This window comes from Bufo gargarizans, chromosome 6 (assembly GCF_014858855.1).
Source record: "Bufo gargarizans isolate SCDJY-AF-19 chromosome 6, ASM1485885v1, whole genome shotgun sequence".
Classification (NCBI taxonomy): Eukaryota; Metazoa; Chordata; class Amphibia; order Anura; family Bufonidae; genus Bufo; species Bufo gargarizans.
Genome location: NC_058085.1, coordinates 366,805,109 through 366,832,820, shown reverse-complemented (window position 1 = coordinate 366,832,820; position 27,712 = coordinate 366,805,109). Strand labels below are relative to the sequence as shown.

General features: G+C 39.9%; 1 protein-coding gene across 1 annotated transcript in view; it reads right to left on the bottom strand.

Moving 5' to 3' along the window:
* Positions 1-6,048: 6,048 nt before the first annotated feature.
* The window catches only part of LOC122940666 (transient receptor potential cation channel subfamily V member 6-like), a 36,145-nt gene continuing 14,481 nt past the window's right edge, over positions 6,049-27,712 (bottom strand). The window contains exons 5-15 of the mRNA XM_044297356.1: positions 27,201-27,299; positions 26,392-26,555; positions 26,166-26,315; positions 20,728-20,940; positions 18,922-19,008; positions 18,636-18,712; positions 15,042-15,204; positions 11,386-11,452; positions 9,365-9,633; positions 7,950-8,050; positions 6,049-6,317 (exon numbers count right to left, since the gene is read on the bottom strand). Coding sequence (XP_044153291.1) covers positions 6,101-6,317; positions 7,950-8,050; positions 9,365-9,633; positions 11,386-11,452; positions 15,042-15,204; positions 18,636-18,712; positions 18,922-19,008; positions 20,728-20,940; positions 26,166-26,315; positions 26,392-26,555; positions 27,201-27,299 — 1,607 coding nt within the window. The 3' untranslated portion in view covers positions 6,049-6,100. The remainder of the gene's footprint in view (positions 6,318-7,949; positions 8,051-9,364; positions 9,634-11,385; positions 11,453-15,041; positions 15,205-18,635; positions 18,713-18,921; positions 19,009-20,727; positions 20,941-26,165; positions 26,316-26,391; positions 26,556-27,200; positions 27,300-27,712) is intronic.

The window sequence follows — 27,712 nt, the reverse complement described above, 5'->3', positions numbered from 1 at the left end:
CGCCGGAAGGAGGAAAGGGAGTCTGAAAGCTGGACTGTTCTGCCCAGCAGAGTTGAGAGTCATTACAGATCACATCTGCCTCAGTTTTGGTATTTCTGTAGTGATTAGTGTAGTTATAGCACCATCTAACGGTGTTAAGTTGTATTACACTTTGTTTTTCCTATTACAAAGACTGCTGCATTGTGGGTGGTGCAAAGCATCCTGGGAAAGAGAAATCTCCAGTCACTAGGACACATCAGCAGAGCTGTCCTTCTGCATATCTCCTTCTTAAACTCCACCATCCTTGTAAAAGCATATCTGTTTTAACGCACACTTGTACAATCTCTCACTCACGTGCATCGCGCAAAGAGTACAACCTGTTGACCAATAAACAAGTTAGACTACAAAGAACAGTCCTCTTATTTGGAAGACAGGAATGGTTTATGTTGAATGTCAGACTGCACACTGTGTGAACATGTAAGAAGACAGAACACGGACTGTCTGCCCTAAAACCGGACCTCTGGCCACCCTAGGGTGCTCTGGAGGTCACAGTTTAGGGGACGGACCACTATGGAGGTCAGTGTTAAGGGGCAGTTTGCTGTAGAGGCCACTGTTAAGGGGCGGGGTGTTGTGGAAATCACTGTTAAGGAGACGGGGTACTGTGAAGGCCACTAATAAAGGGACGGCTGCTGTGGAGATCACTTATAAAGGGGCAGGCTGCGGTGGAGGTCACTGTTAAGGGAATGGTCCGCTATGGAAGTCAGTGTTAAGGGGCGGGGTGCTGTAGAGGTCACTGTTAAGGGGATGGTCCGCTATGGATGTCAGTGTTAAGGGGCGGGGTGCTGTAGAGGTCACTGTTAAAGGGGTGGGGTGTTGTGGAGGTCACATTTTAAGGGAACGAAGCTCTGTGGAGGTCACTGTTAAGGGGGCAGGTTATTGTGGAAATCACTGTTAAGGAGACGGGGTGCTGTGGAGGTCACTAATAAAGGGGTGTCCGCTGTGGAGGTCACTCTTAAGGGAGGAGGGGACTGTGGATGCCACTATTAAAGGGGCAGCGGGGTACAGTGAGGTCAATGTTAAGGGAGCGGGGTACAGTGGGGGTCACTGTTAAAGGGGAAGTCGTTGTGGAGGTCTCTGTTAAGGGGACTATAACCTATGGTCAGTGTTAAGGAGCGGGTGTTGTAGAGGTCACTGTTAAGGGGGCAGGCCCCTGTGGAGGTCACTGTCAAGGGGGTGGGGTGCTGTGGAACTCACTGTTAAAGGAGCATGCTGCCGTGAAGGTCAAAGTTAATGGGGTGGGCTGCTGTGGAGGTCCCATTTTAAGGCGACGGGTCACTGTGGGGGGGGGGGGTGGTCAGTGTTAAGGGGTGGGGGCTGTGGAGGTCACTGTTAAGGGGGCGGAGTACTGTAGATGTCACTGTTATAGTGGATACTGTCGATATCTTTTAACAACACACAAACATTAAATGAAATAGATGAAATATACCCGTGCAAAGCCGAGTCCTTCAGCTAGTATTATAATATAATTGCTGCCATTAATGGCATTTTAAAGAGCATCTGTCAGTGGGATCAACCCTATTAAAACAGCACTTCTAGGAGAGGGGAACAGAGGATAGAAGGAGTGGTAGTTGTTATGTTGGTGGCAGTAGTACCCACAGTTCACAGTAGCAATCCTCAAACTGGATCTCCCTGGGGCTGTGCAGCGACTGGAAGGCTCACCCTTTCTTTTCTTGAGACACACCCTGGTATTGGAGCTCCTGCCTGATGGTAGTTGAGGTGCCCTTGATGTTAGGTGTTTGGCAGGATGCAAAGCATGAGTGTGGATGCAGCAGCTCATGTAAAGTGGAGTCAGTGGCCAGGTCAGTTGGTATCAATAAATGAGTCTCTCTTTACTAAAGTGCAGAATAAGGGTAGTAGTCAATCCGGCAATAACAAGGCTCAGTTCCAAGGCATATAACAGTGAAATACATCCCTAAGGCGTCATGCACATGACCGTTGTTCTGGTCCGCATCCGAGCCACAGTTTTTGCGGCTCTGGTGCAGACCCATTCACTTCAATGGGGGAGCAAAAGATGCAGACAGCACTCCGTGTGCTGTCCGCATCCGTTGCTCCGTTCCGTGGCCCCGCAAAACAAATATATCATGTCCTATTTAGGTCCGTTTTGCGGACAAGAATAGGCATTTCTACAATGGGCCGCCTGCTCCGTTCCGCAGGCGGCTTTTGTGTTTTGCGGATCTGCAATTTACAGACCGCAAAAAACGGAACGGTTGTGTGCATGAGGCCTAATAGGAATGTAAAGACAACAGCAATGATGTGACAACAGCAATGATGGGGCAGTACTGCTTCTTCTCTCTGTCTCTCTAAAGTCTTTCTGCAAAACCTAAGGCTTGCAATGAGCATCTTGTTAAATGCTTCTACTAATTCCCATGCTGAGGGATGCAGATTTAAGATACAGCTGACCAAACCATCTCAAAGCATGGAAAGGTGCGCTGGCAACGTTCCTTCTCACAACAGTAAGGTTTCTCTGCCATAAACTTGCACAATACAGGCTAACATGAGAAATGAGCAATTGAGCTATTACTATGCTTCTGTATAGAACATGGTAATATTGAGGGGAAAAAAAAAATAATGAGCCTCAAACATTGGCTACAAAAACATTTAAAAAAGTAAGAAAAAAATATAAAGAATACAAAAATTAAAATCAACCCCTTTCCATATAATAAAATAATAAATACATAAATAACAAAAAATATAAACATCATGTGCATCACTGCATCCAAAAATGCCCGTACTATTAAAATATAAAAATATTTTTCCAATATTGCAAATGGTGCAGTGGAAAAAAGTATAAAAATTGACGATTTGCAATTTTTTCATCGTTTCTCTTAACCAAACAATTTAAGAAAATGTTATAAAAAAGTTACAAACACTCCAAAATGGTATCAATAAAAACTACTGATCATCCCGCAAAAAATTTGCCCCCACACAGCTCAGTAGACAAAACTATAAAAAATTATGAGGGTCAGAATATGGTGATGTAAAAATGTCACCGCCAGTTCTGTGAGAAGGTCTGACAGACTTTCTTCTCTACCTCTTGTATGACGTTCTTTGTTTTGGTTTCACTTTGTCATCTCCTTTCCTTCTGCCAGGTGTCACTTATTTAGACTAATTGTCTTCCTTTATATTCCCTCCCATACTGCCTTACTTTGCAATTTATACTAGTTCCTGGATGAAGTGTTCACTGCTGGAGTCTGCTGCTGCTGTTTGCTCAGATAAGTCTTTTCCTTTATTGTGTTTCCTTGCTGGCTTGATTCAAGGTGACCCTGACTCCGTCCGTATTAAGTGCAGGGAGCCGGTGGTCGTGTCCCCTCACTAATATAGGGTTTTCAGGTGTCACACAGTCTTAGGTACGTGGGCATGCAATCGTCTACCATTGAGACCCTTGTATGTGCATAGCAGTCAGGGAGAGCTCTTAGGGTTTTAAAGGGCTCACCTATATGCTCCTTAGTTTGGGATCAAGCGAGTCAGTCGTTTATTTATAAGTTCCAGCTATCTGCAACTTCACCCGTGACCCCAATTTTTTTTTTCAATTATTCATTTTTACACTATTTTGACATACAAAAACTATACATATATGATATTGTTGCAATCATACTGACCCAGAGAATAAAGGGCACAGGTCAGTTTTGCTGCAAAGGGACAATAGTAATTGCATTAATTTTTTCAATTCCACCCCATTTGGATTTTTTTTCTCTTCTTCCCACTACATTGTATGCCATATTAAATGATGGCATTCAAAAGTACAACTTGTCCCACAAAAAACATGCCCTCATATGGATATATGAACGGAAAAATAAAAAAGTTATGGCTCCAGGAATATAGGGTAGATAAATGAAAACGCAAAAAAATGAAAAAACCTGCGGTATCCAAGAGGTTGACAGTATAATGTTATATTAGTTAACCCTTAGCAGTGAAATTTTGGGGTACTGCATCAACCAGGCATAATGCCCAATATTGTTGTTCCTGATGAATAAATCCATACCTCAGCTACTGAATGTATATCTGTTGCGCTGTTCCTGAGTAAATTCACTTTTTATTAATATGTAACTTATGTTGGTGTTGGCAGGCCTAAGCCCCTTGGTTCAACAACGCTCCCCCTTGCCTTGATTGCCTGAGCTACAACTTATACTATCTGTGCAAGCGCTTTAAATCAGCTTCTGCTTCCCAGCAGTGCAGATGACTACTGTGAATGCACTGATGCTGTCATCCTCCAACTGAACAAAGCAGTGAGTTTCCTCTTCCTGGTGGTAGATGACCTCATTGGTGCATGTGCAGTCATCATCTGCACTTCTGGGGAAGCAGAGGCAGATGAATATTGTTTGGTCTCCCTAATAATTAAGAGCATCACAAAGAGTACTCCAGGACAAAGGCCAGTTAGCTAAGCAAGGCAATTTTCTCTTGGGACATTTTGGTTCTTTTGTCTGTCTGGAAGGAGAGCCAGCCTGCATGTCTCATTGAGAGAAGTGTAATCCTGGGTGGGATATTCTAATTGTTTTCTATAGAAATTACGTTAAATGTCTGACTTTTAGTTAAATATTTAGCAATTATTTTCAGACAAATAGACATTTGCACATGAGAAATATGTGTAATTCAGCTTTCTTTCCAAGAGGATTTAAAAAAGGTGAATGTTTAACAACTACATCATACACTTCCAGTTATTGCTCAACCTTTTAAACATAGCAAAAGTAGAAAAATGGCTAAGCCAGCCTCACTTCTACAACTAGCCATTTTAGGACAAAAGCCCTTTATCAGACCAAATCAGATAGACTCATCTTTTCTAGTTTAAAGGCTCTGGGAGGACCTGTGGGTGGGCACTATTTTTTATAGACCATTTAATATACGTGAGGACTATTGTAGGCTAGGCAACGTTCCTCTGGGTTTCTGGGAAAAATATATGTTGCAAAAAAAAAATAAAAATAATAATAATAATAATAATAATAATAATAACAACTATTTCACTATTATTTAACACAATTTTATTACACTTCTTTCAGTCTACTGAAACCTCATAGTTTTAGTTGTGTTTTATTGGTCATAACCTAGATCTGCAGATGACAGGGAGAACGGACAAGCCATCATGCCTCTCTGAGAAAAAAATTTGGAGGGAAGCACTAGTTCTCATAAAACTTCCTCCGCAAGATCTCACTTTCTTTCCGACAGTAGAAGAGAGGCAGCTGCCTGCACCTAATATCTGTTGGTAGGTGCTTCTGTGGCTGTTGTAAGCCATACAGATTATGGGAGCTGAAAACGAATGACAAACTGAAACGCCGTTACATTTTCATTGAATTGCAGGGTTGTTTGGAATAGGAAGAATTTGCTAACAGGCTGGTGTTCAATGATGAGGCTACCTTTCACCCCAGTGGGAAGGTCAATTGCCGCAACGGGTTTTAGAAAACCCATGTGCTCTTATCGAGCACATAAAGAACTCACCCATAGTAAACGTGTTCTGTGCAATCAGCAGGCACAAAGTTAATGGACGTTTCTTTTTTTACGGAAGACACTGTCATTGGCCGTTCCGACCTGGAATTGTTAAGGAAATGGCTTATGCCACAGATAGAAGAAGATCTGTCAAACAGAGTCCATCAGCAGGATTGTGCTCCTCCTCATTTCCAGTTGGACGTTCACAGATACCTGAATGAAACCCTACTGGGACATTGGATCGGCCGTGCTGGAATTAACAAATTACCAATACTGCGCAGGTCTTCACCATCACCAAATTTAACACCCTGTGATTTATTTATGTTGGGCTACATCAAGAACTCAGTTTATTTGCCCTCCTTCACTCCCTAGCCACTGGTCTGAATGACCTGAGACGACTAATCGCTGAAAAAGTGGAGTCCATATCTGAGAACATGCTGGCACTCATCTGGACAGAACTGGACTACTGCCTAGACATCTATGGTGTCACTAACAGATCTCTCATCAAACATTTGTAGTTTATAGATGAAACTTGGATAGGTCTTTTCATGTTGATAAGTTTGTATTATTATGAATGCTGAGGCTATCATTTTGCACCATTGTATTTGAATCACCCTGTCGATTAATTCAAAACTCTTAAAGCTCATATATCTGCTTGCCAAACGGCATTGTCATTTTGATCAACGTTTGCTCTGTCTTCAGTTCCATCAACAGTAACTGTTCTGATCGCCTCTTGGGGATCTAGGCCTGGATTCCTCTCCTGTGACTTCTGAGATGGCATGTCTTCATCTGATTCATCATCACTTGATGACCCACTGACTTCATATAGGTGGTATGAGTGCCACTTCCGCTCTTCCACGCTAGAGAAATAGTAAATAAATAATTAAGAACATATTTTGCAGGCCTGAATATGATTTATCTTTATTTCCTATATAGGACCAAGATATTCGGCAGAGATGTACTCAACTCTTAATCACACCACACAGCTGTGGCCAGTTGGGATCACCTAGTTTTCTTATGTATATCCACACAGGAGCCGACTGTCATAGGAAGACAGTTCACCTTTGTGGATATTATATTTTGATAGTGTGGGTATACACCTTCACAATCACACGAAGGAGATGGATTGTCCCTAGATGGGTTCAAACCCTAGATTTGGGTGCTAACTAATAACCCACTATATCAACTTGATATAATTAAACTATATTGATATGTGACTGAAAATTTAGGAGGACTACAATTTGAAGTGTGCTTTTACTTTAATAGATCCTGAGGAGGTGGTGATAGTGAGTTCACTAAAAGAGTACAAGAGGGGCCTGGATGTATTTCTGGAGCGTAATAATATTACAGGCTATAGCTACTAGAGAGGGGTCGTTGATCCAGGGAGTTATTCTGATGCCTGATTGGAGTCGGGAAGGAATTTGTTCCCCTAAAGTGAGGAAAATTGGCTTCTACCTCAAAGTTGTTGTTTTTTGCCTTCCTCTGGATCAACAGGATAACAGGCTGAACTGGATGGATAGATGTCTTTTTTCAGCCTTATAAACTATGTTACTATCTCTGCCTATACTTTGGCACTCTACTCTAACACTTTAATAAGGACACCGGGCATCAAACTAATGTATCAGATCTTATTCATTTTTTATTGCATTAGTCAAAAATAAAGATAAATAGATTTTGATGTTTCAGTTTTTACAGTGGCCACTCATAACAAGCTGACATCTCCTGTTTTCTGCAGCTCTGTTGTCAGCTTTACTGTATAGACTGGGACAATCTCAGCAGAGTCATCTCATGATCATTGAAGAGCAAGCTGTTGGAGGTTTAGATAAAATAGGCATTATACACACACTGATAAGGCTCTATATACAGCTCTTATGTTGCTCCCTGGTCTCTAGAGGAGGGGCCGTATGCCATCATATCCCGAAGACTATAAAATCACTTACATTTTTTCTATCATAGCAAAATCCTATTCATGGAGCAAAAAGTGCCTACATCTTGCTGCACAGACTAGGCAGGCAATACAAGAAAGAGTATAAATGAAATCTGGATCAGTAAATAAAATATGAATAACTACAATATTTATACAAAAAGAATAAATACATTATTTTTTCTTCTAGAGCTGACATCTATTTTCTGAACTACAGCTCCACACATGATCTTTTCCCTTTAATTTCCACTTATTCAAAATAAGCCACTTTTCTTTTAACTGACAATCATTTAACTTTCCCTAGAAGTGATGGTGCCAAATAAGCTTCAAACAGTCCTTAGGGAGCCATTACTGTGGGCATCGGAGAAGCCACTGGGACTCTGATGGGTCAATCAGCACTTGAACTGGATGCATTTGGTTTCTATTGGTTCTCTTTTCACCTGTATTATAGCTTGAATACAATAGACACTGATGGCATCAATGACTAGATGTGAACAGAATAGAAATGGGCTTCAATGTAGACCTCTGGTGGTTGACTTTAAAATAATTGTCTCTGGTTGTCACATACCAAATATATTGCCTTTCTTCCAAGTCTTGCTCATCGGATTTTGACCCAAAACGAAGACATTTTGGAAATATTTGCTCCATCTTTACTGTGGCACCACTGATCTACAAGAGAAAAAAAATACATTACTTCTATTTATGAAGCAATTGTTCAGTCTTCCAATTCTACTTGATGTTAAGTAGGCTGAACCTCAAAAACATGCAGTCTGTGATATATTGCTGTGTCAGGTGCTGTTAGACTCCTAGCTGGGAGTGCATACACAGGGCTGGATAATTGGGGGTGGAGGGTGCCTGGGGCATGTGCCTTGGGGTCTCTATCATTGATCATCCTTGACGGCCACTTGGTGATCCCATCCAGTTGAATTGGCCAAGCATATGACTGGAGTACCCGGCTTTGGTGTCTCTATGACTTACACTGACTTCAGTGAAGAAGACTACTGTACATGTGAAGGGGCCTTCCACGATATGTGGCTATGATAGCATTTAGGTAAGTCCCATTCTGAGTTGTCGACCCCTAAGAACCATAATCTGACTCTGCACATTCATCTAGTATTTTTATAGTGAAGGAGTGCCGTAGACATAAAAGCTGGACTGAGCTTCCCTATGCTGATGAGCAGAGATCCCTCTTCTGACTGCATGTCCGCTGAACAGAGGCTATAGTACTGGATTAAACCCTGGATTTTAATGCTTTTATGTTTATTCAGACTTTATTGGGTGGTTAGATATCCAGCCGTAGAGAGTTGTGTGCCTGCCTCTAATCAGTACGGAGCATTGCCAATAAGTCTCCTTATCATGCAGTACTTCCAGTAGGTCTCTGTACATGACTGGTCTCTTTAAGGAGATTCAGCACTCTACCTAAGCTGCTCCTAAGGCATCACAGTGAGCCAGCCAGAATAGTACTCCATACTGATGAGGGGCAAGTACCCCAAGACAGCTGTCTACAGACGGATATCTAGCTTGGCTTGGTGATATTCCCTTGTCAAATCCCAAGGATAGTTGGAAAGTTGGATCTTGATTCATAGGGAGCCACTTCCAATCATTGATGATGGCGAGATGGTTCTCTTTTGTTTGGGAGATAACTATTTGCATATTCATTTCTCATATAGCACCCTGCCTAAGGCTACTTTCACATCTGCGGCATGTATTCAGACAGGCTGTTCGAGCAGAGAACAGCCTGACGGAATTCTCTGCATCAGGCACTGTTGGATGTAACTAGAATGTCTGCCAGCCCCATTAAGTATAATACGGTCCAGCGGAGATCCGGCTGCATTCCGCCAAAAATGCTGAGAATTTTCCGGTACTGGCAGCCGTATCACAGTGCCACAGATGTGAAAGTGGCCTAAGCCATATCCCTAAAGAATATTTTTTGCTAATTTGATAATGAAAGGTTGACACTACTTTATTCTACTAATACCTTACCTCTGCTTTCCATAACTCTTCTTTCTTCTTTGTCATTGCTCCTTGTGTGTCTCCCATCATTGCGATGAGCAGATTGAACATGAGGAGGAAGGCAAGGGTATAAAAAGAGCCATAAATGGGGCTGTACATCACTGGGGAATCGACGGTATAGTTGGCTGGTCCATTAAGAATATTACAGAATAGCCAGTAGGTGCTAATCAGGGACATTATATAGGGGGAAAACGCACCAAAGGCTTGTTGATCTACTGTCTGGAAAGAGACATAGAAGGCTGGAAAAGTGAAGGAAAAAGAAGAAAAATAATTAAGACTATATTTTCCGCTATCTTCCACCATATACACATCATCTGCACTCTTCTAATGTTCAGCAGAACCATTTCATAAAAACTGCTAACACTCAATCTCTTTAAAGGAGTTGCCCCATCTCGGTTTTTCATAGGCATGATGGGAGTCACCCACACCAGGCCGGGTAGGCAAAGTTGCAAAATCGGCCAGGCAGCCAGAACACCGCTGTTTCCAAAACTTCCATAGCAGAGAATAGGATCTACGTGAATAGTGTACAACAGCAAGCTATGCTGTTTCAGCAACTCTCGAGTTACGGAAGCAGCATAGCTTGTGTTTCTACACTGTTTACGTAGTTACCATTCACTATTATGGAAGTCATGGAGGCAGCAGAATGCTGTCCGTTTCCATAATTTCGACCACTCCCATCCATTGCTTACTGTGGGTTATTTCATGGTCGAGATATAACAAGTGCTACAAGTGCTTCACAGCTCATTTCCTCTGCTTTGAATGACATTTGTAGGCTTCTCCTGGTTGGATAATACACCTGTCAGTCAGAGCAGAGGGGAAGGGCTGTGATTCAGCTCAGTCAAGAGCAGAAATCGCTCCACAGTGAAGCTCTGTGTGCAGGAGCAGAATCAGGCAGAATAAAAGTTCATATTTTCACTACTCCTATGAGAAAAGCTCAATAACAGGTATGCTTGTACTGCTCTCCGCAGTCCCTATGTCTTACTGCCAGTAATTTAGCTTGGTCAAAACTGCTGACAGATTCCTTTATATCAGATCAGCTAGGGACACACTCCCGGGACCACCAGCTGACTAAAAGAGGAGTGGCATTTCAAAAAGTGCTGTGTCCCCTACATTGCTTACCAGTCACATATCTGTCCTTTTGGTAGTGGATGTGCCTGGTACTGCAGCTCAATCCTATTCACTGTAAAAAGGTGGAACTACAGGGAGCTGCAATACTGGGCACAACCACTACAAAAAGTTGGAGCTGTGCTTAGTAAATAATAAAAGGATCAGCAGGCCTAAGTAAGACCCTCCAGTGATCTGATATTGATGGCATATCCTAAGGCTGGGTCATCAATGTTGTCGTCCCACAAAAAACTAACTTCATGGGTGTTGTCTCTGGTTTCTCTAGCCCTGTATCATCAAAACAGGGAAATGTACCATTACATAGATGGGCCGAAAAGGAGCCATTGTGTTGTATAGGGAGTCTCGAGCAGGTGACCTTCCTCTATGACATCCACATTTCCCAATAAGTATATTGACCGGGACCATCTTTGAAATACATATGCTTTCTACATTTTTTTTTTCCTAAAAAGTTCCATTTTCAGATTTTTTGAAATATTACTGATAAAAACTCTTTGTGACCCCTTTTTGCTAAGTCCGAAGGATCACTTGCTGTTCTCTGTGCAATGTTGGGGCGACCCTCCGCACAGCTGAAGAAAATGCTCCACAATAGAAAGATCCAGGACACCAGAGATTCCTGTAGCATTCCAAAGTTTAAGTGGGTCATCTTTAAGAAGGTAACGTTTCGTGTGCTCAGGGCCCATGATTACTGATTGTCTCGTTCTTTCGAATGTCTTGTTGGCTAACCAAAGTTGTTTCGGGAATCATCATTCCCCTTAGGGGCCCATAGCTCAAACAACATCTATTGCTGTAGAGACATCTGTAATAATTCTTATTAAATGTTTTAGGTTGAATAAGTCAATGAAAAGTCAAATATAAGTGTTTCTTACCTAAACTGTAACCACAAACCACCACAGCCATGAGCCAGCAGAACTTCAGGAGGTCACTAGCAGCCATCTGTGTCACACAAGAAAGTAGACTGTAAGATACTATCTACTGTATTATATTTAATAGGCTCTCAGTATCATCAGTGCAGAGTCATTAGTGGTTTGGTTCCCTGTTTGCAATCATTGGGCCTTGCCTAACCTTTCCTAAAGGACATAATTTTTGACCAAGAAATTTAATTGAGGTGGGCTTCTGCTTATGCACAGCAGCTAAGTTGAACAGGCAGAGCTTCCCTTTGATTTGAGAGATGTCCACTTTTTTGTTTTCGCAGATTTAAAGCGGAGCCACATTTTTAACATTTTATAATCACTGACTTAACTAGATTGTAAATGATTTGGTAAATTTTTGGTATCTGTCCTCTGAATGGTACTTTTTAGCTTGTCATAGATTTAGAGCTTTCATATATTAACCCAACATCTTGACTGCGCACATTTTGCCCAAATGTGAAAGATTGAAAGAATGCAGTTTTTTTCTTTTCTTTTTTCCTTGTCACTGCTATAATTTTTGAATTTTTCCATAATTAGTTTTTGTTGGTCTCGTACTTTTTAATGGCATCATTTTAGCTTATACATAATGCATTGAAGAAAAAACTTTTGGTAATGTGGGATTTAAAAACAGCAATTCCTCCATAGCATTCGCCATGACACAAATGATTTTATTCTGCAGGGCTGTTGAAATGCAATGCTACCAAACTTCTATGGTTAATGTAGTAGTTTTACTACTTTTGCACTTTTTAAAAACAATTTGGGGGACATTTATCAAATCAGATACGTCAGTTTTTCTGGCTTTAAAAAGTTGCTGATTGAGAATTTTTTTTTTCGACATTTGGTCAAGTGATCCTCACAACTTTTTAAAGTGGTCTGTGCTTAAGAGCTAAAACTGGATTATGGGTCACTTACTATGCGCGACTTTTGTAAAAGTCTCAAAAAAGTCACAACCTACGCCAAGCGACCCTCTGGTGTCCTTTAACACATATACCTTCAAACCACATTGTGCTCACACCTAATATATTATTAAGGATAAATTTGGAGCCGACACGAAAGCAAAGTAAGACAAAAATGACACAAAAAGAATGTCTCCCTTTGTTATTGTGTGGCCAAGGTTTTGGACCTACAGCTTTATTTTATTTTATTTTTCGTGGCCGGGCACCATGAGGGATTTAAAAATATATATTTTTTTTTTTGCAAGGAAAGCTATATTTTTAATTTTTTATCATATTGATTAACCTTTTTTTTTGTTAGGGAAGGAACAAAATAACACAATTCTGATTTTTTTTTTTTACTGTGTATGATAGGGATTTTATAGCATGGATAGTGAAGGCTTTAGCAATTTTAATTATGTGCAACTTTTTTCAATAAATAATCTTCTAAAGGTGAAAAAAAAAATTTTTTACTTTGGATTTTTTTCTGGCCATTTAAATATATATATATATATATATATATATATATATTTATTTTTTATATATATATATATATACAGACGTGGACAAAATTGTTGGTACCCTTTGGTCAATGAAAGAAAAAGTCACAATGGTCACAGAAATAACTTTAATCTGACAAAAGTAATAATAAATTAAAATTCTATAAATGTTAACCAATGAAAGTCAGACATTGTTTTTCAACCATGCTTCAACAGAATTATGTAAAAAAATAAACTCATGAAACAGGCATGGACAAAAATGATGGTACCCCTAACTTAATATTTTGTTGCGCAACCTTTTGAGGCAATCACTGCAATCAAACGCTTCCTGTAACTGTCAATGAGACATCTGCACCTCTCAGCAGGTATTTTGGCCCACTCCTCATGAGCAAACTGCTCCAGTTGTGTCCGGTTTGAAGGGTGCCTTTTCCAGACTGCATGTTTCAGCTCCTTCCAAAGATGCTCAATAGGATTGAGGTCAGGGCTCATAGAAGGCCACTTTAGAATAGTCCAATTTTTTCCTCTTAGCCATTCTTGGGTGTTTTTAGCGGTGTGTTTTGGGTCATTGTCCTGTTGCAAGACCCATGACCTGCGACTGAGACCAAGCTTTCTGACACTGGCTAGTACATTTCTCTCTAGAATTCCTTGATAGTCTTGAGATTTCATTGTACCCTGCACAGATTCAAGACACCCTGTGCCAGACGCAGCAAAGCAGCCCCAGAACATAACAGAGCCTCCTCCATGTTTCACAGTAGGGACAGTGTTCTTTTCTTGATATGCTTCATTTTTTCGTCTGTGAACATACAGCTGATGTGCCTTGGCAAAAACTTCGATTTTTGTCTCATCTGTCCACAGGACATTCTCCCAGAAGCTTTGTGGCTTGTCAACATGTAGTTTGGCATATTCCAGTCTTGCTTTTTTATGATTCGTTTTCAACAATGGTGTCCTCCTTGGTCGTCTCCCATGTAGTCCACTTTGGCTCAAACAACGACGGATGGTGCGATCTGACACTGATGTTCCTTGAGCATGAAGTTCACCTTGAATCTCTTTAGAAGTCTTTCTAGGCTCTTTTGTTACCATTCGGATTATCCGTCTCTTAGATTTGTCATCAATTTTCCTCCTGCGGCCACGTCCAGGGAGGTTGGCTACAGTCCCATGGATCTTAAACTTATGAATAATATGTGCAACTGTACTCACAGGAACATCTAGTTGCTTGGAGATGGTCTTATAGCCTTTACCTTTAACATGCTTGTCTATAATTTTCTTTCTGATCTCTTGAGACAGCTCTTTCCTTTGCTTCCTCTGGTCCATGTCGAGTGTGGTACACACCATATCACCAAACAACACAGTGATTACCTGGAGCCATATATATAGGCCCAATGGCTGATTACAAGGTTGTAGACACCTGTGATGCTAATTAGTGGACACACCTTGAATTAACATGTCCCTTTGGTCACATTATGTTCTGTGTTTTCTAGGGGTACCATCATTTTTGTCCATGCCTGTTTCATGAGTTTATTTTTTTACATAATTCTGTTGAAGCATGGTTGAAAAACAATGTCTGACTTTCATTGGTTAACATTTATAGAATTTTAATTTATTATTACTTTTGTCAGATTAAAGTTATTTCTGTGACCATTGTGACTTTTTCTTTCATTGACCAAAGGGTACCAACAATTTTGTCCACGTCTGTATATATATACACACACATATATATATATATATATATATATATATATATAATATAGTTTTTATTTTTTTTAAGGAACTTCACCATACAAGCAAAGACCTCAGGGGGCATCAACTGCCACAACTGTATTATAAGGCAGCTGATGGGGTGACAACGAGGTTCCCTAATCCTCTGTCCAGCCATTTAGACACCGACGAGAGGTAGAATGACCTGGATTGGAGTTATCTGCAACGGAAGACGTTGCGGCAGAATATCACCTGTACCAGTAGTTAAATAGTTACTCTCATTTAGGACATTTAAGGCATATCACTAGGATACAGTCCTCATCCATTGAACATTTATGGCAAATCCAGTTGGGATGCCAGGAATGTCCCAGATGGGACAACCCCTGTATGTCCATTAATCGTGTCCAGAAACATAAGGAACTTTTTTTTGCACAAGCCAAGATTTACAGTAAATTTACAATGTCGTGTGTTTTATAAATGTTCTTACCTTTCGAATAATGATGGTAAATGGTCCCAGCATTTGGAAGCCGTGGGCAAAGTACATGGTATAACACCAGCCCAGTACTAAGGCCACAGCCATGGGGTAAATTTCTTCTGAATCAGTCAAACGCAGAACAAGGATGACCAAGATCAGACAAGAGTAGGAAATTCTGTAAATACAGGAATCATTTGGTAGAATAGGTCATTGGTTGGGATTTGAGATGAGCAAATTTCATATTTTGAAATTCGTTCACACTTCGTTCGTAGGTAAAAGGTGAATTGCGTTATGGATTCCATTACCACGGACCATAACGCAATTCTATGACGGAATGCATAACGGAATTTAGAGGCATTCCGTTATTCATTCCGTCATAGTAGAAGTCTATGGGCTGCAAAATGGATCCTTCCCTTTTCCATTATGCAGGGGAGTCCTCTCCTGCCTCTAAAGGCATTCCGTTATGCATTCGTCATAGAAATTGCGTTATTGTCCGTGGTAACGGAATCCATAACGCAATTCACCTTTTACCAACAAACGAAGTGTGAACGAATTTTATAAGCAGAAATTCGCTCATCTCTATTTGGGATTAGCTGTATTTGCCTGTTAGATTTTCAGATTATAATTTTCAGACCCAACAGCGATAAGTTTGTCATTTTCAGCTGGCAAGATGTACTGAGATATCAGGTTATTGGTACATTTCCAAAAAATGCTGATAATTGTAGTTATTTTACTAATCATGGTAAAAAAAAAAGAAATTGTTTAAATGTCAAATTCAGCCCTGCTGCATCCTATATTTATAAGGGCCTCAATCCAACTGAGTGGGCATAGATAGGGTCGCGAACAGGGCGTGATGGTTGGGGTCGGCGATAACAGATTTCAAAGGCTTCAAGTCCAAAACAGCATAATGGTAGCCAAACTTATGTGGTCACTTTGGAACAAGTTAGAGCCTACAATAACCCAAAAACAGTACCTCACTCCCCAACCTACTGCAACTTGTACAAAAAAAAGAGCAAGGATTTTTTCAAGGTAAAAAATCTCATTTTATTCAATATAAATCACATGATCATTACAGGTATTGCTCAATAGGGACAGGACATGGAGACTGAGCCACAAGGGGCTATACAATGTGGAGAATCACAATGGGGGATAATGTGACCATACCCAGCAGAGAACAACAATATACCAGAGGCCGTGAGCAAAAGTGTAGTTGCGGGTGCAAATGCTGACCCCTAGTATAAAACAACTACTGACTATTGCTCACAACCTCTGTCCGGGGATGCTGTGAGGTGTCAATGGACGGTGCAGTACTACTAATAAAGATGGCATATAACAATGAACTGCAAACCTCTCGTCCCACCCTGATCCAGCTACCAAGTTACCTACCCATGTTGCTGCTGTAGAATGGTAACACGACTCCCCCACTGTTTCAACCTCTGGTTGAAACAGTGGGGGAGTCGTGTTACCATTCTACAGCAGCAACATGGGTAGGTAACTTGGTAGCTGGATCAGGGTGGGACGAGAGGTTTGCAGTTCATTGTTATATGCCATCTTTATTAGTAGTACTGCACCGTCCATTGACACCTCACAGCATCCCCGGACAGAGGTTGTGAGCAATAGTCAGTAGTTGTTTTATACTAGGGGTCAGCATTTGCACCCGCAACTACACTTTTGCTCACGGCCTCTGGTATATTGTTGTTCTCTGCTGGGTATGGTCACATTATCCCCCATTGTGATTCTCCACATTGTATAGCCCCTTGTGGCTCAGTCTCCATGTCCTGTCCCTATTGAGCAATACCTGTAATGATCATGTGATTTATATTGAATAAAATGAGATTTTTTACCTTGATAAAATCCTTGCTCTTTTTTTTGTACACTTTGGAACAAGTTCACAGCAACATAAACACCAAACAAAACACCTGCCCATCCGGGTGCTAACTATGCAGAAGTTCACCTCACCTAAGTACTTCAATACAAACAGAGGGAAGAGGCTTTTCACAGCCCACAGGTCAGGCAGCTTCCAGACATTGGCACTGAATAACCATTTCAGCCCTGTATTCATTCCCCCAGTAATGAGCCCAGAAGCTACATCTGGATGGTGCACTAGAGTGGGGGAGGGAATGGCAAGTCCCACTACCTATACCTACCTGCCATTCTAGAAAAATCCAGCTCATAAGACTACACTTTACTGAAACAACCCACTTTCTGGATTTTTTTTTACCCATCTGAGCATATAAGATATACACCACCTCAAGTACTCTACCTGCCACCATCTTATACTAGAAACGACAGGATTTTAAAGGTAATGGGTCATCAGAAAATGATCAATTGTTTAAATGATGTTGTAATGACAACTTTATTTTTAAGAATTCTTATTTATTTATTTTTATTCTCCAAGTCATTATCTGTATACTTCAACATAGTCCTTAAATCTTGCAGTTTTTACTTTCTCATAAAAGGCTGACACTTCCTGTTCTGCAGTGATCTCTTCTCAGTATTCATCTCTTTATCATCACAGGCAAGATACCAGTGCCAGGTAAAAGCTCTATATATACAGTAGGTAACACAGGATACACCATTCACAATAGGAGATTTTAAAGCTTGCATCCTTCCTACACAGTGACCTCTGTACAGCGAATGCCCACAATATTCTGCCTTAGAAATCAATGAGTCATCTCCAGACTACAGGCTCCTATGGTCCTTGTAAAGCATATTTATAACAGAAGCTAAGGAAAGATAGTCACCCCATAATCATTGTTATACTTGCACTGTGTCTGCCACCATCCTGATTTTCTGGGTGGGCATGAGTCCTGGCTTTCTTACCTTCCTGCTGCCTCTACTGGCAGCCAGATCCTGCTGGCCCTCCTCTGCCCTTCAGTAGTCTGTCCGGCCTCCGGAGTCCTTTGTCCCCTGTTGAGGCCACAGCCTGTACTGGTCTTCCTGCTCTCCTAATTTCTCCCATAGATCATGGGCACATGCACTTCCTGGCTCTTAAAGGACCAGCTTGCGCATGCTAAACTGCACCTGTGGGTACTCAAGGAGAGTTTCCTGAGTAACAGGTTTACTAGCATGCTAGATCCTGCAGAGGTGCTGTAATCTGCTTGTCTGCCCATGTACCGACTTCTGCCTGATTACCAGATTCAGACCCTCTGCCACCTGACCTGACCTGAGTCTTATCACCATATGTACTCTGTGCCTGCTCAGACCTTTGGACTGTTTCTCAAATTTGCCTTGAGCCCAGCCTGTTACTGAGTACATGTTTTGCCTGATCCCTAGGCACCCGTTTCTCTGACCCCCACAGATCAGTTGTCAAACACATCAGTGCTCCAGATCCCTGCATAGGGGTTAGAGGGTGAATACCAGGGTACTGCAAAGATAACACCCTTAGTTTTAGCTCTTTTTAGTCCAACAGGTTGGTTAACACAGTGGTTCCACACCACTGCCCTTAACAATCATGTACAGAAAATAAAAATATATATTATATATCTAATACAAAAATAGGTGTCAGTATCTAGTCTAAATTGGTACAATAAATATAGGTAATATATTTCCTATATGAAATAGGGGCTTCCTTCCTGACACAACCCCTTTACCATGGTATCTCACTTGATTATGCTGAATTGATTTCTCCAGAATGTGTGACTGATGAAGTACTTCAAACCATTTCTAGAGATGTCTGAAAGCTGGAAGAAAAATACAATTTTGTAAGAATTTTGCACTAATTAAAAAAATTATTATCAATGGTCTGATGGGCCTAACAGTGTTCATATGTGTTCTATATGAATCATGGTGACCTTACACATTAGATTAATGTTGGTCGAAACCACCGATATTGGCAGGAGTGTTCTAACTTGCAAAAGGTTGGTGGGAAACCAAAAGGTACCAATCTTACCTCGCTCAACAAAAGTATTAAAGCTCCGATGACTGAAATCACCTCTCCCACAAGTCTTAGATGATCAGAATATGTTAAATAAGATTCCTAGGGATGGAAGAGAGAAACCAAGTAAGCTAAGGTTAACCCCTTAATGTCAGCTCCATGACTAAGAGATTCTGAGGCTTTTTTTTTTCGTGACACATTGTGCTTTGATTTTTTACATTTTGGTCAATATATTTTGCTTTCATTTTTTTAATCTTTTTTTTTTAATCACAAATTTTACAAAAATGAAAAACAAAATGCAATTTACAAGTCAGCTAGTCATACCTCACTAAATAGTTAACTTTTACCATATATCCTCTTTAATGCATGTTGGCATCATTTAAAAGGCACTTTTACATTTTTAGGACGTTAGCAAACATAAGTTTAGCAGCAATTACTTTAATTTTCAAGGATTTTTGTTGTAAAACTAAATATATATAAAAAATATATATTTTTTTACGATATAAAGTTCTGGATAAAGGAAAATTATGCTTTTAATTGAATGTTGCCTTTTCAAAAACATACTGTATTTTTCACCCTATATTCAACAATTCGATCACTGGTAAAATACATAACAATACTTCAGGGTCTAATTGCTATTCCTACATATTAATGCTAGAGCCCATTTTTGGGCCTCAGTTTGCCATAGTAACCATCAGGATCCTGCAGTCCTAGTTAGATGCCCTAGTTATTATTGAACATGGCATCTAAGGGTCGGGTTTGGAGCAAGCGGTTCCCACTGTAGATTGCATGGGCTCAGCACTGTATATGTACAGCATTTTGCAAGAAGGGGGTTAAGGAAATGCAACTACAGTAAGTAGCATATTTTTAGGTTAACCATAAGATAGGTCATGGTGATTCAATTGAATGGTCAAGTGAAATTTGAGAATACAAGACTTTGGCGTACTAGGCATAATCACTAATGATCAAGTTAGGGTCATCAAGGTTTCTTGGAGTCAAAATGCATCCCACGATTCTTGATCCCTGAAGTTGCAATAAAGATCTTGGATGGACAAATCAACACCTGCAAAACTCAATTTAGGGTCAGTTGTTCACCATACCATACATCTGTTGTAGGGTTTTCTTCCGTCTCCTTCCGCCACCTTTCTCTATATAGTGTGTCACCTATCACTCACCTTCTTCAACCAGTTGATTAATTGGGTAAAGTAAGTCTGTCTTCTCCAGTGCACTAAAAATATGTACCCATCATACCCCATACATGGGCTACCTAGACCGCCACATACAGGACCTACACCTCGTCTCTGACCCAAACATTATTCTTCTCTTCTACAGTTCTACATCAACATATTTAAACCAGTGTACGGAAACCATAACAATAACTGATCAAGTGACTTAAGGTCACAGTATGACTCAACTTTTTGGATCCAGTTACCAGGGTTGCCATAGGGTAAGTACATTTTTAAAGTTCCAAAGTTATTGATTTTTCTTTTAATTTTAGAAAGTACATGGGTTATAACTACCATCTGTTTAATACTGTAGGTCGCTGATAATTGTTTTTTGTTGCAAACAGGACTTGACCAAGACTAGCGATATCACTAGTTCCATGGTCGATGTTGAACAAGCTGATGGGTATAATTAAAGAATAATGTAAGATTGTCTACCAACTACTTCAAATGGATTCCCATGGAAGATGGTGTTGGTGGGACTACCTGGGATACGTACTAAACATTGTGGCTATGGATAACATCACCTGTTTTACTTTCTGTAAGACATTCCCTGCACAGATTATTTTTAATGTATATAATTATCTATGTGGCCCACCTTCAGGGGTTTCTTAACATACAGAGTAATATCTCTGAGGTCTGTGATGTTTTCTTCTCGTGGCATCAGAGGGCGGTTGGCGCAACATAGGGAGAAGCAGATCATATACAAAACATACACTAAGGCCAGGAACCAGGTGTATGGCCTCCCTATAGAGTTCCATTTATTTTCAAGGAGCTCCTTAACTGGAGAAATATTCAGTATTTTATGAGCCTAAGAGATAAAAGACATCAAGATTGTTAGATAGGCACAATACTATAATACTTACACAATATACTATCATTATGTTCTTGTACCTAGGAACAGTATTGTTATTATTATTATTTATATAATATACATAAAATAGATTATACAATATAAAAAACACAAATAGGATGGACATGAAACTATTAACAAACTGAAACAGAGGGAGAGAGGACCCTGCCTGTAAAACCTTATATTCTACAAGGGAAGGGGAAGAACATAGTAGGTGAGGTTAAATGCTGCTCATCTGGCTGTGGCTGCATGCTCATAGCAAGTGGTAGGTTTTCCTGAAGAGGTGGGTTTTGAGGTTGCTTATGAAGGGTTGGAGTAGAGTTTTGATGTTGGAGTAGAGTCTGATGTGCTAAGGTTTGGCGTTCCAGAGCATGGAGGGTGCACATGAGAAAACATGTAAACGATTGTCTGAAAAACAGACAAAAGTAGAACAAAGAAAGAGGTCCTGTGAGGATCGGAGATTATGAGTGGGGATTTATCTAGAAAGCAGGTCAGATGCTATTATCTGTAGGGGGTGGAGTTGAATTTAACTTTCTCCATGTTGAGTTTTAATAAGTGAGAGCAGAAGAATGAAGATATAGCTGATAGACAGGCTGGGTGTCCGGATAGCACTGAAGTGACATCTGGACCAAAGAGGTAGATTTGAGTGTCATAAGCATAGCGGTAGAATTGGAAGCCATGGGACTCTTTGAGCCGTCCTAGGCCGAATGTATAAATGGAGAAAAATAGGGGAGCCAGGACAGAGACCAACAGAGAGATGGAGTGATGAGGAGATGGTATGTAAGTTGGAAACAATAAAGGTTCTGTTGGTGAGGTACAAGGAGATCCAGGAGAAGGACAGGTCTCTGATATCAAAGGATGAGAGAGTTTGCAACAGAAGAGAGTGGTTGAGAGGTCAAGAAGGAGGAGCACAGAGTAATGATGCTTAGTAGTGTTGGGCGAGCATGCTCGATAGAACACCAGTTAGGCTCAAGCATCGCTATGCTTGGCCAAACACTGAGTGCGCTCGAGCGCAATGCTCGAGTCAGTGTATTTAAATGTAATTTAGCATCTATTTCTGAAAAGTTTCTGCCAGGATTTGAACTCCCAACCCCTTGTACATTAAAGGCAAGGACCTTATCCACTGAGCTATAAAGCTGAATGCTAAACTGTGTCACAAAAACCTCATAGTAGTTTCTGATGCAGTGAGTATTCCTATTCAGCAGAAGACTTATTTTATATTTCTGTGCAGGTTAAAACGTAGCTCTATAATGTAATGGTTAACGTCCTTGCCTCTAATGTGCAAGGTTGGGAGTTCAAATCCTGGCAGAAACATGTGTGTATATATATATATATATATATATATATATATATATATACACACACACACAAGTTTTTAGCCATAATATATTTATATATATGATATATATATATATGTAAATATATTATGGATAAAAACCATCAGTAGTAGTTTTCCACATATTATGCATTCATATACTGTATATCAGTACAGACCTCTTGCAGTGACTGCTTGAGAAAGGTCCCAGCAAGTGGACCGAAACGTCGCTGTCTGGTGAATAAAGCTTCTACTTGGATTTTGTGCCTTTGAATTTTTTTCTTTATTTGGATATTTTTGTGGGTGGATCGTCCTCACAGCCGCTGGCACTCTATACATACAAGCTGAATTACGGTGATGCCCAGTCTTTGTTTTTTGCAAAGACACATTTATTTAGTGCCATATATTTTTTACAATTACTAAAAAAAATATCAAATATATAAATTTAACCTCTATTATTGTTTTTGCCAGGATTCGAATTCCCAACCTTGTACATTAGAGGCAAGGATTTTAACCACTACACTATAGAGCTACATGTTAACCTGCACAGAAATATAAAATATTGCTGAATAGGAATACTCACTACACCAGAAACTACTACGAGATTTTTCTGACATAGTTTAGAACTCAGCTTTATAGCTGAGTGGATAAGGTCCTTGCCTCTAATGTACAATTTTGGGAGTTCAAATCCTGGCAGAAACATTTCAGAAACAGAGATTAAATTTATATATATATATTTTTTGTAATTGTAAAAAATGTATAGCACAAAATAAATGTATAATTACAATTTTTTTTATAATATATATATATATATATATATATATATATATATAATTATACTTCTAATATATATGAATGCATAATATGTGGGTAACTACTAATATAATATGGCTAAACACATACATATGTATGTATAAAGGTTTCCAAAGTGTTTTTGTCAGGATTCAAACTCCCAACATTGTACATTAGAGGCGAGCACATTAACCACTACACTATAAAGCTACACATAAACCTGCACAGAAATATAAAATAAGTCTTCTGCTGAATAGGAATACTCACTACATCAGAACCTACTATGAGGTTTTTCTGTCACAGTTTAGCGTTCAGATTTATAGAGTGGATAAGGTCCTTGACTCTAATGTACAAGGAGTTAGGAGTTCAAATCCTAGAAGAAACTTTTCAGAAATTAGATATAAATACAATGGGGTGTCCCCAAGCACTGACTCCATATATGGCTATAGCTATATATGAAGTCAGAGCAGGGACTTTGAACTAGAGTCCTGACACCCTCCCCTCTTCAGAGCAGGGGGTGTCAGGGGTACTCCTATTGACTCTCATTGTGCTCGGGTGCTCAGTAGAACACCCGAGCATCGTAAAATGTTCTACCCTAGCAATTCGGTGCTTGCCCAACACTAATGCTTAGCTCTGGCAGGTAGCAGATCATTGACGACTTTGGTTAGGGCAGTTTCAGTGGAATGATTGGGTCTGAAGCCGAATTGTAGTGGATCAAAAAGTCAGTTGGATGAGAGGTGAGAAGACCATTCCAGATGAACATGTTGTTTTAGGAGTTTGGATGCGAATAGGAGTAATGAGATAGGGTGTTAGCTGGAAAAAGAAGATGGGTCCAGGGAAGGCTTCTTGAGTACGGGCATGATGGGAAGGGAAAATGGCAGTGGTTAGCAATAGGTTTAAGAGGTGGGTTATGGCAGGGATAACTATGGTGGTGAGGTTACATTAGGGCAGTATTATAGTAGTTATATACTTGTACATAGGAGGCAGTATTATAGTAACAAATGTAAATGATTTCCAGCCACCGGTATTGGTAAAATCCATTCAGTTTTATTTCTTCTCCATTAAAAAGCAGTAACAGAATGGTGGGTACAAACCAGGCCTTACATCTCTCTGACGCGTTTCAGGTGCATGTTTTTAGCCCCCTGAATCATAGATTCACTAGATGACTACATCAGTCAGGTTATATAGTGGAAAAGGTAGGAGGGAACACACCCAATAGGTGTGTTTGGCATTAGAGACTACAGACCACTGCCAAATTAACTCCTTAACCACCATAGGAAATCGGACTGTGTGTGAACAGGACCCTAAAGCAACAAAGCAAAATGAACACAAAAATATACAAAACCTAACATTTAAAATCATTGTACACTGTCACAACAATATACATGACAATTCTCAAACAGAAATGATTTAATAATGTAAAATGAAATCCTGTTTTCTGTATAATCCTTGGGGGATACATTATTTGAGCTTGAACATCCAAAAAGCCTCACGATTAAAAAGTTTCCTCTGGAGATCTCTGCCCTTCTCAGGTAATCTTACTATTTCAATGCTGTGTACCATAATGCGACTCACATCCCCTCCATTGCTGTGCGAGTGCAGTCCTCCACTATCCGTGCCCGCCCTTCTCTGCCTGCTACAGGACATTTAGGAAGTAGTACAGATGGGGCTGGGGATTGGAACTTCAATGAAAGCTATTATTATAAAATGTTTAGGCAATAAAGCAGTGAGTGAGCGGTGGGGCCGGAGTAAAGTGACCGCACCGGCGCCATTTGCATGCCACTGGCCCCTCCCACAGCTATATTAGGGCATATGTGGATGGCACTATTATGGGGTGGGGGATATATGGATGGCACTGTTATGGGGGCGGTGATCTGTGGATGGCACTGTTATGGCGTGGGGGATATGTGGATGGCACTGTTATGGGGTGGAGGATCTGTGGGTGACACATATATAGCAGTGCCTTCCACAGATTACCCCTCCCCCATAACAGTGCCATCCACAGATCACCCCCCATAACAGTGCCATCCACAGATCACCCCCATAACAGTGCCATCCACAGATCCACCCATAACAGTGCCATCCACAGATCCACCTATAACAGTGCCATCCACAGATCCCCCATAGTAGTGTCATGCACAGACCACCATTAGTTCAAAACCCACCAAAAGCACATCTTTTGGTTAAAAATATTTTTTTTCTTATTTTCCTCCTCAAAAACCTAGTCTTATTTGCGTGTGTATCTTATAGGGCGAAAAATATGGTATATACTTATATATACTACTACTTACATAGGAGTAGTATTATTATAGTTATATTCTTATACATAGGAGGCAGTATTATAGTAGTTATATTCTTGTACATAGGAGGCAGTATTATAGTAGTTATATTCTTGTACATAGGAGGCAGTATTATAGTAGTTATATTCTTGTACATAGGAGCAGTATTATAGTAATTATATTCCTGTACATAGGAGCAGTATTATAGTAGTTATATTCTTGTACATAGAAGGCAGTATTATAGTAGTTATATTCTTGTACAGAGGAGCAGTATTATAGTAGTTATAGTCTTGTACATAGGAGCAGTATTATAGTAGTTATATTCTTGTACATAGGAGCAGTATTATAGTAGTTATATTCTTGTACATAGGATGCAGTATTATAGTAGTTATATTCTTGCACATAGGAGAAGTATTATAGTAGTTATAGTCTTGTACATAGGAGCAGTATTATAGTAGTTATATTCTTGTACATAGGAGCAGTATTATAGTAGTTATATTCTTGTACAGAGGAGCAGTATTATAGTAGTTATAGTCTTGTACATAGGAGGCAGTATTATAGTAGTTATATTCTTGTACATAGGAGCAGTATTATAGTAGTTATATTCTTGTACATAGGAGCAGTATTATAGTAGTTATATTCTTGTATATAGGAGCAGTATTATAGTAGTTATATTCTTGTACAGAGGAGCAGTATTATAGTAGTTATATTGTATTAAATAGCTGTGGGAACTGTACTCTATGGTAACAAATAATAGACACTGAATCTTTATTGCTATGATTATTTTTATTTCTTACTTGACTCTTGTTGGATGATGCAATTATCTCAAGCACTGATGGCTGATCTTCCCAAGAATCAATTTCTGACATGTCATACATCATGGTGGTGACAGGAGGACCATATGTACTTTGTATTTTTCTTTTCTTCTGAATTAAGTGCTGGAACATCTGTCATGAGTTGAGAGAGGAAATGATGAGATGTCTCAATGGCGTGATAAAAATCAAGAATATTGTGTACACTCACAACCACATTTCCTTCAAAAGCAGCCAACTGCAGTGGTGTAAGTCCCCGTCTATTCTGACTGTGAATTAGAGTTTTTCCACCATCCTGTGATAAGAGGTAGTCAAACATCTGGCACGATAGACTTTTGTTGGGTTGAAGAACAAGGATGTGTAGAACGGAGTTACCTGTGAAGAACATAAAAATAATAGAAGTACCATTGTGTCGTGTGTAGACCAACAGTGCCCAGAAATAGCTGGAACTAAGGAAGAGTCCCATCAGTAAGGACATTTTGTGAGGGTTGGGAATTTACCACCTCATAATGCTGAAACCAAGACTTGATATTTTAAAATACATCAGCATATAACATTAATTGGGTTTTAGCACAATGTCGGAGCCTGCAATCTGATAGTAGCATGGAGTGGGTGGTGTTGAGATTTTAATTGTGCTATGTCATGAGCATTGCATTGGCAAGACATTTTTGCTAAGAAAAAATATTCTACTGAAATGAACACTAAATGCAGAAAGTACAAAAACATAATAAAAAAGGCATACAAATTCTTTTTTCTGTCTCATATTATCCTGCAGCTCCTTCCTCATTACAAACCTCATATACAATCTATCTCTGGCTTTAACGTATCTGGCAGGAGGTCCCACAATGCTTGGTCTGACATAAGGGACTTTTCTAATCTTCATTGTGAAGACTGAAGAGCTTAATAGAGGTGAAGACATTGTGGAGAAAAACTATGGACCCAAGTAGATAAAACCAAATAATTGTGTATAAATAATTCCCGTCATTCTGCTTATTATCAAAAAGTCCAAAACATCCTTACCCCAAAAGTCTGTGGCATGAAGATCAGCTCCATGATCTAGAAGTATCTTCACAATCTCAATGTCCATTACACATGCCGCAAAGGTCAGTATATGCTCACCTAGAAGATACATGAGACAATTTGAAATCCATGTGCAAAGGCAGGCCATGTAAAATCTAGATATAATGATTTATTTAGTTGCCTTTAAACCATTCCTTCATCATGATGTACATCTGCGGCATGGGTGAAAAATGCAATTCCCATGGCGGGAATGGAATGGGCACAAGTGGAACATACAGCCAAGGTCCTCCTGGCCAGGATCAGAAATTAATCTCAACTAGAGTTGAGCGAATCAATTCTAAACAAATTGGATTTGACCTAAATTATGTTAAAATCTGAGGTAGATCCAAAGCCAAATTTAGGGTGATTCAATTTCCGACAAATTTTGTAGAGAGAGGGAGAAAAAATTAAAAATAAAAGATGTAATTTAAAAAATGAGAAACAAGAAGAAAAAAATTTGCATTTCTGGGTTA